This window comes from Vanellus vanellus, assembly GCF_965231255.1.
Source record: "Vanellus vanellus genome assembly, chromosome: 24".
Taxonomy (NCBI): domain Eukaryota; kingdom Metazoa; phylum Chordata; class Aves; order Charadriiformes; family Charadriidae; genus Vanellus; species Vanellus vanellus.
Window position 1 is genome coordinate 5,870,495 of NC_138929.1, and position 11,495 is coordinate 5,881,989.

General features: G+C 59.6%; 2 protein-coding genes across 2 annotated transcripts; one reads left to right on the forward strand and one right to left on the reverse strand.

Moving 5' to 3' along the window:
* Nucleotides 1-972: 972 nt before the first annotated feature.
* GFAP (glial fibrillary acidic protein) lies at nucleotides 973-6,285 on the forward strand (the record flags this gene model as incomplete). Its single annotated transcript, XM_082494893.1, has 9 exons — nucleotides 973-1,445; nucleotides 2,287-2,347; nucleotides 2,853-2,948; nucleotides 3,013-3,174; nucleotides 4,399-4,524; nucleotides 4,739-4,959; nucleotides 5,174-5,217; nucleotides 5,815-5,900; nucleotides 6,244-6,285. The coding sequence occupies 9 exons, from the start codon at nucleotides 973-975 to the stop codon at nucleotides 6,283-6,285; spliced, it is 1,311 nt and encodes a 436-aa protein (XP_082351019.1).
* A 3,040-nt stretch (nucleotides 6,286-9,325) lies between these two features.
* FAM187A (family with sequence similarity 187 member A) lies at nucleotides 9,326-10,570 on the reverse strand (the record flags this gene model as incomplete). Its single annotated transcript, XM_082494905.1, has 1 exon — nucleotides 9,326-10,570. One exon carries the CDS (start codon nucleotides 10,568-10,570, stop codon nucleotides 9,326-9,328), a length of 1,245 nt encoding a protein of 414 aa, XP_082351031.1.
* Nucleotides 10,571-11,495: the final 925 nt, after the last annotated feature.

Sequence of the window (11,495 nt, forward strand, 5' to 3'; positions counted from 1 at the left end):
CCGGGGCTTGTCCCAGGGGGATGTGACACGGGGAGCGCGGGCGAGTATGCACGCGTGTGTGTGTGCGCGTGCACATGCGTGTATGTGCGCACATGTGCGTAGTGGGATGGCCGTGTGTGCGTATATGGTGGTGCGCGCGGTGGATACACGGAAAGGTGTGTGTGTGTGCAGCTCCATGTGCGTGTGCACGCGTGTTCAGGGGAGGCAGCACACATGTGCGTGTCTGTGCATGCTGCGTGTGTGTGCACAGGTGTAGGCAAGAGCATGTGCGTTGCGTGTGGCGTGTGCGTGCACACGGGCATGGAGGGATGTATGTGCAAGCGCACATGTGTGTGGACATGGAGAGACACGCGTGTGCATCTCTAGGTGCACGTGTTCATGCGTGTGCACGTGTGTGGATGTGTGCGCATGTGTGTAGATGTACACGCGCGTTTGTGTGGATGTCTCCTTATGGATGTGTGTACAGGACGGGGTGTGTGCACGCACAGACCCATACCAGCCGCATGCATGGCTGTGCGTGTACACCCCTGCACATGCGTGTGCACGGGGGGTGTGTGTGTGCACGGCGGGGTGTGCGCACACGCATGCAGGTGTGTGCGTGAATGGCGCTGCACCCAGTCGCCACGGTGCCCCACAGCACCGCACCCATCCCCCGGGTGTTCACCCAGCCTTGCACCCACCCACCCACCCCCCGGCCCCGGGGATGCCAGTGGCCACCACTCTGCCTCCCCCCCTGGCGTGTGCCTCCCGGTCCCGGCAGAGCCCGCGGGGGCGGGTGGTGGGCAGGGGTCCATGCCGTGGTGCCCAGGCTGGGTGCCAGGTCACATCCGCGCCCGCCGGGCGCCACAAAGGGCGGCTTTTGTGCCGGTCCTCCGGCTCCCTGGCCGGCGGCCAGCAGCGGGGTGGCGGGTGGGGGCCCCCGGGCTCCATAAAACCCCCCGGTCCAGGCACATCGCACCCACCCCCTTCGGCATGGAGAGCCAGCGGCTGTCCTCCTACGGCCGCCGTTTCGGCCCCACCGCCCCGGTGTACCGGGTGTTCCCCGTCAGCCCCCCAGCCCGGCTCCGGGCCCCCCGCTCCCACAGCACCCAGCTGGGTCCCCGTGTGGGTGCCCGCCTGGGGTCGGGCAGGATGGACTTCTCGCTGGCCGCGACGCTCAACTCAGAGTTCAGGGAGACGCGCACCAACGAAAAGGTGGAGATGATGGAGCTCAACGACCGCTTCGCCAGCTACATCGAGAAGGTCCGGCTCCTGGAGCAGCAGAACAAGGTGCTGGTGGTGGAGCTGAACCAGGCGCGGGACCAGGAGCCCTCGCGTCTGGCCGACGTCTACCAGGAGGAGCTGCGGGACCTGCGGCGCCACGTGGAGCAGTTGGCCACCGCCAAGGCCCGTCTGGAGATCGAGAGGGACAACCTTGCCGAGGACCTTGGCAGCCTCCAGCAAAAGTAAGGCGCTGCCCTGCTTGGGGTAGTCCTAGGGACCAAGGTGACCACCAAGAACCAGGATGATGGTGGGGACAAGGGTGGTGATGGGGACCAAGGTGGCCACCAGGAACAGGATGACCCCAGAGACCAAAGTGGCCACCAGGACAGGACTGAGAGTGGCCACTGGGATGGGTGTCAGGGTGACTACCAGGACCAGGGTGGCCACTGGAATGGGGACCAGGGTGGCCATCGGGACCAGAGTGGCAGCAGGATGGTGATTAGGGTTTTCCTGGGGACCAGGGTGGTGATGGGGACCAAGGTGGCCACCAGGAGCAGGATTGAGAGTGACTGCTGGGATGGGTGTCAGGGTGACTACCAGGACCAGGGTGGCCACTGGAATGGGGACCAGGGTGGCCATCGGGACCAGAGTGGCAGCAGGATGGTGATCAGGGTTTTCCTGGGGACCAGGGTAGTGATGGGGACCCTGGTAGTGGCAAGGACCAGGGTGACCCCTGGGACCAGTATGAGGACTGGGCTGTACCCAAGGGATCAAGGTGGCCACTGAGAGAGAGACCAGGGTGGCCACTAGGACCAGGGTAGCCCTGGGAACCAGGCACTAGTGGGGAGCAGGGTGGTGACAGGGACATAGGTGGCAACAGGGACCAGGGTGACCCTGGGAAGAATGTGGACGGTGGCGGGGGGTGCAGTGCCGGTGGTATGGGGCTGTGTCAGCCTGGGGGGAACCTGGTCGTGGGGCTGAGAGTAACGAGTAACGGTGCTAACGAGTAACGGTGCCTAATGCGTAACGATACTGAGTGAGTAACGATACCAGACGAGTAACGATGCCTCTGCTCCGGCAAAGGCTGCAGGACGAGGTGACCCTGCGGCTGGAGGCTGAGAGCAACCTGGCTGCCTACAGGCAGGTGAGGGCAGGGGCCAGATCCTGCACCCCCCAACCCGTACCCGGGGGGCTCAGCCCCCAGCTCAGCTCCCCATAGGGATGGGGCAGGGGTGGGACAGGGGTGGGACAGGGATGGAGCAGGGATGGGACAGGTATGGGACCGAGGTGGGACAGGGATGGGGCAGGGATAGGACAGGGGTGGAGCAGGGATGGGACAGAGATGGGGCGGGGATGGAGCAGGGATGGGATGGAGATGGGGTGGGGATGGGATGGAGATGGGACAGGGATGGGATGGAGATGGGACAGGGATGGGACAGGGATGGGGCAGGGATTGGACAGAGATGGGGCAGGGGTGGGACAGGTGTGGGGCAGGGATGGGACAGGGATGGAGCAGGGATGGGATGGAGATGGGGAGGGGATGGGGCGGGGATGGGACAGGGGTGGGGCAGGACCGGGCAGCTCAGGAGGGAGCAGACCCCAGTGACCAGCCCTGGGGATGGTCCCTCCTGTCCCCCCTGCGGTGGCAGGACGTGGATGCCGCTGCCTTGGCTCGCCTGGACCTGGAGCGGAGGGTGGGGACCCTGCAGGATGAGATCACCTTTCTCCGCAAGGTCCACGAGGAGGTAAACCCGCTCGGGGGGGTCCCGGGGCACAGGGGGGTCGGGCTGATCCCCACTGTCCCCCCAGGAGCTGCGGGAGCTGCAGGAGCAGCTGGCCCGGCAGCGGGTGCACGTCGAGGTGGACGCAAGCAAGCCAGACCTGACAGCTGCCTTGCGCGACATCCGAAGCCAGTACGAGGCCATGGCCGCCAGCAACGTCCAGGAGACCGAGGAGTGGTACAAGTCCAAGGTGCGGTGGGAGCCAGTCACCCAATGGATGGGTGGCCTCCTGGGTTGTCACCTTCTCAGGGCTGGGGTTGATGTCCCTAGGGTTGGGTGGCTCTGCTTGGTGGTGGCTGTCCCCTCCCAAGATGTTACCTACTCAGGGCTGGGGTTGATCAGCCCAAGGTTGGGTGGCTCTGCTTGGTGGTGGCTGTCCCCTCCCAAGATGTCACCTTCTCAGGGCTGGAGTTGATCAGCCCAAGGTTGGGTGGCTCTGCTTGGTGGTGGCTGTCCCCTCCCAAGATGTTACCTACTCAGGGCTGGGGTTGATCAGCCCAAGGTTGGGTGGCTCTGCTTGGTGGTGGCTGTCCCCTCCCAAGATGTCACCTTCTTGGGACTGGGGTTGATGCCCCGGGGGTTGGACGGTTTTTCTTGGTGGTAGTGCATGGGGTTTGGCATCCCCGCTCATGTCCTGTGTCCTGGTTTGGTCCCCATGGGGAGCAGGGATGTGTCCCCCAGGGTGAGTCACACAGGCATGGTCCCTAAGGAGTTGTGTTCACAGTGACATGGCCCATGTGCACCATCCCACAGAGGCAGGAATGTGTCCCCTGTGACATCCCACAGCACCATCCTTCCCACCCACAAAGCAAGGACATGTCTCCAGCAACACCTACCATCAGGGCTACCATGTCCCATGTCCACTGTTCCACCACCCAAAGAGAGCAAGGACATGCCTCCATGACACGTGCCATCAGCCACATGCCCCATGTGCACTGTCCCTTCCACCCACAGGAGCTGGGACACATCCCTAGCACCACATGCCATATGGGGGCACATTCTATGTGCGCTGTCTCTTCCTCCCATTGGGGCTGGATGTGTCCCCATGACACGTGCTGCTGGGGCCATGTCCCTCCCATGGGAGCTGGGATGTGGTTCCAGGACATGTGCCTTTGGGGATGTCCCATGTGTCCCTTCCTGCTGTGGCAACAGGGACATGTCCCAGGTGCCACATCAAGTGCACATCCCATGTGCATGGTCCCATTCTGCCACTGGAGCGGGGACGTGTCCTCAGGGAAACCACTGGGGACATGTCCCACCACCCTGCAGTACCAGAGACGTTTCTCCATGCCACATGCTACTGGGGCCATGCCCCTCCCATGGAGCAGAGCTGGGTCATGTCCCCATGCCATGTGACAGTGGGACACATCCCTGCCACATAATCCCATTCTATGGCACGTGTCCCCCCTGCCAGTTCGCAGACCTGACGGATGCGGCCGCCCGGCACGCGGAGGCCCTGCGTGCAGCCAAGCAGGAGGCCAACGAGTACCGACGCCAGCTCCAAACCCTCACCTGTGACCTGGAGGCTCTGCGGGGTTCGGTAGGTGACAGCCGTGGGGTGCAAAGGGGGGGACATGGTCTTGGGGAGCTGCCACCACCACAGGGTTCCCTGGCATGGCAGTGGGGACCACCACCCAATGCTGGGGGAATGGCCGGTCCCCAAGGATGGGAGATGGATGGGCACTGTGGAGAACCCCCTAGCTCCTAGGAGGAGGTGGCTGTGGAGGGTGTCACCTCCCCTCGTGGCCCTTCAGAACGAGTCCCTGGAGAGGCAGCTGCGGGAACTGGAGGAACGCTATGCCCTGGAGACAGCAGGCTACCAGGACACGGTGGTGCGGCTGGAGGAGGACATCCGCAGCCTCAAGGAGCAGATGGCCCGGCACCTGCAGGAGTACCAGGATCTGCTCAATGTCAAGCTGGCCCTCGACGTTGAGATTGCCACGTACCGCAAGCTGCTGGAGGGCGAGGAGAGCAGGTGACGGCAGAGTGGGGGCTCCATCCTGCTCCTCTCCCCCTCCCCAGCCATGTCCCAAACCATCCCCAAGTCCTTGTTGTCCCTCTGGGGTGTCCGACCTGCTTGGGGACTATCCTCCAGCGCTCCTGCCCCAGCCCTGGGCAGGGCTGAGCTGGTGTGCCAGGGGGCAGCAGGACCCTGGTGCTCTTCCCAACACCCCCCATTGCTCCTGCAGGATCACCATCCCCGTGCAAAGCTTCTCCAACCTGCAGATCCGAGGTGAGGCCATGGTCACATGTAGGGCGTGGGGGCCAGGATTGCGGCACAAGCAGGGGTGGCTTCTGGGAGCTCCATGGGAGGAGGCACCACCTCAGTTGTCCCTGCCCCATCCAGAGGGACAAGGAGCTTTTCCTCCAAATCTCAAGGAATCAGGACTCCTGGGTTCTCCCAACATGGGAGGAGGAGTGTGCCATGGCCACATCCCCAAGGCCAATTATGTTCCCAGGTGCCAACTCTGTCCCCAAGGACAATCCTGTCCCCAAGCCCAATCACATCCCAAAGGCATCCATGTCCCCACAGCCAAACACATCACCAAGGCCAAACATGTCCTTAGTGCTACCTGTGTCCCCAGTGTTAATCCCATCCCAAAGCCAGCCACAGCCCCAGTGCCAACCACATCCCCAAGGCCAACTGCATCCCCAAGGCCAACCATGTCCCGAACCATATCCTTGTCCCCGAAGCTGGTCATGTCCCCAGAGCCACTGTCTCGCATGCTTCAGGGTTGTCCAGCCCAACCTGTTCCCTTTGGGCCCCTTCACTTGAGCACGCTTGACCCCCGGCACCAGGTCACCGCCATGTCCTGCCCATGTCCCCTAGAGACCAGCCTGGACACTAAATCTGTGTCAGAAGCCCATGTGAAGAGGAGCATTGTCGTCAAAACTGTGGAGACCAGAGATGGAGAGGTGGGAAGTCCTCATCTGCATCAACCATACTGCCTCCCCTCCACCCTGCCTCCCCATGGGGTGTCCCCAAGGAGGGGGACACACACATCGTGCACATGGGCCCACCATTCCTCAGCCCCAGGAGGAGCCCAGTTAGGGACCCAGTGATCCCAGTGCCCTGCCAGCACAGCATGAGCTAGCTCTGGACCATGGTGGAGCTCAGCCTGGCAGCTCATAGAGAAAACTGTCCCTTTCCCTGTCCCCATCCCTGTCCCTGTCCCCAGGCTCATTCAGAGCCCAGGCAGGCTCAGCCGGGGAGGAGAGCCTGAGCGCGGGGTGATGGTCCCTCTCTCTCTGCCTCCAGGTGATCAAGGAGTCCAAGCAGGAGCACAAGGAGATGATGTAGGGCGGGCGAGCCGCAGCAGCCGCATGCTTGTAGCTGTAGCTCCGTAGGTCCCGTCCGATGCTGCAAGGGAGCTCCGCGGCTGGGCACGGGTCACAGGAGGAGCCAGTGGTGTTTCGGCAGGGGGCATCACCCTCCTGCCCACCCCTCATCTCTCCCACGTCGCTCCATGCCCCAGGTTCCCCGCTGACATCCTGTTCGGGGCTGGCTGCCAGCAAAGCACCCGTCCCACCGGGCACTGTGCGGGGAGGGAACAGGCAACACCTGGGGGAGGCGAGCGGTGCCGGGCAGAGCCGAGCTCCCCCGCCGGGATGCTCCGTGTTCCCATGGCACGGAGGGGATGGTAACTTTAGGTCCGTGCCCACACTTGCCCTGGATCTCCAGCTCACCAGTGCCCAGGGGGAAGAGTCCATCCTGTTTCCATCTCCATGCACTGGTTGGACAAGATGATGGTGCCAAGAGCATCTCTCCTCATATCCCACCTTGCTGCCCATTCTCTGGTCTGGGAGGCCACCCCAAATCTTCCCAGCGCACCCAGAGTATCACTGGGGTGGCTGCAGGGTGCAAGGTACTGGCTAGCGAGGGACATTTCCCTGTCACCAAGTATTTGGTGGGCTTAGCCAGGAGGCACGGGCAGGAGGAAGGGAGAATGGAAAGGCACAATGCTCTCAGGATGGTATCAAAGGGTGATGAAATGGGGATAATGAGGGTTCCTGAGGGGACGTCGGACTGTCCAGGGTGGTTTGTGGGGCTGGAGCAGTGGTGGGCATAGCAGGCTGGGTGGCCTCATGGGCTTCTCCTGGAACAGAGCTATGGGGCTGTCCTGACCTTCACTGGGTGTCCGCCACCAAGATGTGCCCATCGCTCCACTGTGGAAAAACAGTGCCAAGGTGCTTGTGGCGAGGGGTGACCCACGGCCCCTCACCTGGGGGGGTCCCACGCAGGTGAAAATGAAGAGGAGGGGAGTGCAGAGGAAGAGGAGGGTGTCGGGGCACCTGCGCGTGCTCTCACAGCAGGAGGTGCCTCCCGCGACCCAGGAGAGATGGAGGAGGATGGACAGAGCCAGCCTCATCCTGCCTGTCCCACCCAGGCTCACGCTAGGAGCCAGTGGGGCCAGGGACCGGGGCTGTCCCTGTCACAATCCTGCCATGCATGGAGTCCAACTCCACCCCAGCATGGGCATTCAAGATGGGGTTGGAAGAAATCCCTTGTCCCTGGGCTCCATGTGGCCCTGTCCCCTCATCTGTCCTCCCCCCAGACCAGCACATGCCACTTGTCCACCCAGGGCCATCGTCCAGCCCGGTGCTTGCCCACAGCCACCGACTCCACCTTTGATTTAGCTACTGACCATGAGCGAAACCTGCCCTGATGCCACCTAACGTAGCAGCAACAACCCAGCAGCGCTTCCCGTACCCCATAGACTCTTTGGGATGAGCACACGGGATGCCACTGGGATGCCATCCCCCTTGTCCCCTCTGTCCCCCTCGTCCCTTGGCTGAGGTGCTGAGCACGCTTTGCAGCTAACGACTCCCGAAAGGCTGTTCCCAGGGTGCTGCCCAGGTTTGGCATCCGGAGTGGGATGGCAGTGGCCCAGGGGAGCTCAGTCCCCTGCAAGCAGACTCCGGCTGGAGCTTTGCAGCCCACGTTGCTACGGAATTAATTCACTAATGCCCGTGACAGCTTGAGATGAGAAATAAAGCTAACGCAAGCGCTGCACTACCATGGTCGTGCCTGCAGTCCACCTCTCGCAGCCAGTGCCATGGGTTATTTGGGATCAGCCGGGACAGTGAGGTCCTTCGGGAGCCCAAACCGAGCTCAAACTCAACATGGGCTGCAAGCCCAGCGCTGTGCCCCAGGCATGGCCAACGCTTCATGGGTCAATACCCATAAAGGATGGCAACACAGGGGAAGTGGGTGCAGAAAAAACGCCCCCAGAGCCGCAGCCAGGCAGTGGGGTGGGAGACATGCCCTTCCTGGGAGGGAGGGAGGGGAAGCAGAGATCTCCTTGGGGTTCTTCAACCTCAAACCCAGGTCCTTCCCTGCACAAACCCAGGCTGCAGCTCCTGGGAAGCTCCTGGGATGGGCTGCAGCTCTCAGGGCTGATGGTGGATTTGAGATCCTGCACATCATCTACATGTTTCAAGTGCCTGAGCATCACTGGGCCCCTCAAGGCTGCTCTCCTGGACAGCGGGATTTCTCTTGGGAAGGATGAGATCCCCAAGCCATGTCCTTGAAAAAAGGAGTGGAGATGAGCCCCATGAGGAAGTCCTGCTCCATGCTGAGGAGCAAGCAAGTGGTCACCTAAAGCTTGCAAAGATGCCATCCTCTTTGGAGGACCGTCATAATAATTTTGTCAGGCATAAATATAGACTCCTAAGTCTGTAATGCATCGGGTAAGTTAAAAGAAACAACCAAAACCAGAGAAATTTCTGAAGAGAATCACCAGATTAATTTGAATTTTTTTTTTTTTTTGCTTCAAAACTGAAAAAATGTTTAAACCAAAATATAAAAACATGGGTTTGCTCCAGCTAAGGAGCTCAAAGGAACATTGAACGTTTTGAAATGTTGGCACTCAAAGTTCTCAGCAATGAAAAAAAAGTTTACAAAAAGGGTAGAAAAAGCAAGAATTAATTGGATTTAAATAGTTTGGTGGATCTTTTTAGCAGCTTTTTAGAAAAACAGCTCAAATAAATCACTGATGCAGTTCGAGAACTCTGTAGATCTTGGCCAGAAGATCTTGCAAGAACTCCAAGTATTCTTTTGAAAGGGACTATATTGAGCTTAAAACCCCACTGCAAGCCAGCAGCAGAGCCAGGAACAAATCGTGGCCATGTGAAATCCCCGCCTGTCCCTGCAGAGCTGTGCCAATCTGCAACACCGGGAGTTTTCCACATCGGTCCTCGCTGTGACGCTCTTGACCCAAAAGAGAGGATGAGCAGGCACTTGGCAATATTTTGATTTCTAATGGTCAAAACATTAGAAATTTCTAACAGGAGGATGGTCTGAAGTGTAAGAGTGACCTGTTGGGGCCATGGTGGAGATGCTATGTCTTGGCAGGCCAGCCAAACACCCGCCGGCAGTAGCGGCACACGTGAATGATAACGAAGACGATGCTGATGAGGACATAGCTCAGGCCGATGGCCTTGATGGCAAAGATCGTCTCGGGATCATTGAGTGTCCGCCGGCGCTGGTGCTGGTAGATCACACTGAGACGGAATCCGGCCACCATCTTGCCCTCCCGCCAGCAGAAGTAGGTGCCTCCATCGCTGACTTGGACCCGCCGGATGTGCAGGTGGTTTCCATGGTCAATGAAGACCCTCATGCTCTTGTTGACACCGATGAGGTAGCGGGAGCGGTACAGACGGACGGATTCCTTGTCCCAGGCTACAGCATGCTCAGGACGGGCTCCTGGGCACGTGATGATCAGGCCACTTCCAACGGTCTGCTTGTGAAACTGTGTGGGGACATGAGGCAGCCAGGACTTCTCGCCCAGCTTGGAAATTACATTGGAGATGGACTGCACGCCTTCCTTGAGGACCTCCTCCTTCAGGCAAGGGGTCAAGCAGCTTCGGATGGCCACTTCAGGTCTCCGGAGGCGGCCAGGACGCTGGAAACGTGCGGGGACAGCCCTCGAGCCACAAGATGTGACATTGGGTACGGCGGTGCGATAGCGAGGGTGCAGCTGGGCGCTCTGCATGTAGCAGAGCCCGATCCGCCGCTGCTCGCCTCTCACCCCACAGCGGTCACATCTAGTCCAGTCCCAGAAGGTGGTGAAGAGGCTGAAGAGCTTCTCCGTGAAGTTGTCCTGAACGTGCTGGTCTCTGTCCACAAAAGCCACCGTGATGTGCTTGGTGGGCTGCACGTCCACATCATAGCCATAAAAGAAGTCCCCTTTCTCAGTGCCACACAGGTAGTGGCCTGAGTCCGTCACCTGGGCTTGAAAGACAATGAGGCTGAACATCCGGATACTGAAACGCTTCAGGACGTCACTGCCCGCGTGGATATGGCCTGAGTCGACAAGCATGGTGCCAGCAAAGTCCGTCAGGACCGTGGTTTCATGACTGCCCATGTTTTTCTGGAAGTACCAGACAACAGAAGAGACCTCTTCAGGCTTGCAGTTGCAGGGGAGCTCGAAGGTCATGTCAGCCAAGTAGGCGGCATTGTCGAACATCAGGAAAGCAGGACAAGCCATTCTACTGAACACATCTCCTTTATCTTCAATCACAAATGCATGGAGAACATCTACCATGCAGAGGAGAACAGTGGCTCCTGACAGCCTCGTCTCCATCACACCGGGTGGTCTCTGCAGTCAACAGAACAAACCCAGCCACTGCATCCTCAGCAGAGATGGCAGGAACCTGCATGCGGGGTTGGCAGTGCCAGCGCTGGGCAGGGACAGTGCACACACCAGCTCGATCAACAAAGATGGGGTCTGCAAACAACCCCTCGCCTGCAGTGCACGTGGCTGACAGCAGGGATCAAACAGTGGCTGAAATGTCCCCTCTCAGCTGAATATCTGCTGGGAAGCACTCCGTCCCACCCCAGGGCAGGCTGTCCCCTGGGACACGGACTCTAGAACCTCTGCTCTCTCCCAGCTGCTCTGGAGTGTTGTCGTCTGTGCCCCAGACAACGAGCGGGCAGGTCGTTTGTGCAGCACAGCCACAGAAGGAAGATGCAGCAATGGAAAGGGTGGTGGGAACAAGGGACCCACTGACATCTTCTTGAAAGACTCATGCAGTAAATGTTAATTATTTCTCTGATCCCTCTGAGCACAACGAACCCATAGAAGACCCTCATCTGACAGCAGCTGACCTCTGTTGCCCAGAAGAGGTTTCAAACACAGTATTTAGGCTTCTACACCCTCCCTGTTGGCTTTCCAAGGGTTTGTGTGCAGAAGCCCCTCTGCACAGGTAATGTTTGAGATTCCCTCTCTCTAACTATCAAGCCAGGCTTTTTGTTCACACACCCTAGCCTGGACTGATGCTGGAGGCCTTAAATGCCTGGAGATTTCTCAGCAGGGAGAAAAGAAGGTTCTGAGGAGACCTTATTGCAGCCTTCCAGTACCTAACAGGGGCCTATAGGAGAGCTGGGAAGGGACTTTTTACAAGGCTTGGAGTGATAGGATGAGTGGGAATGGCTTCAAACTGGAAGAAGGGAGATTTAGATTAGATATTAGTAATAAATTTTTCACTTTGAGGGTGGCGAGCCCCTGA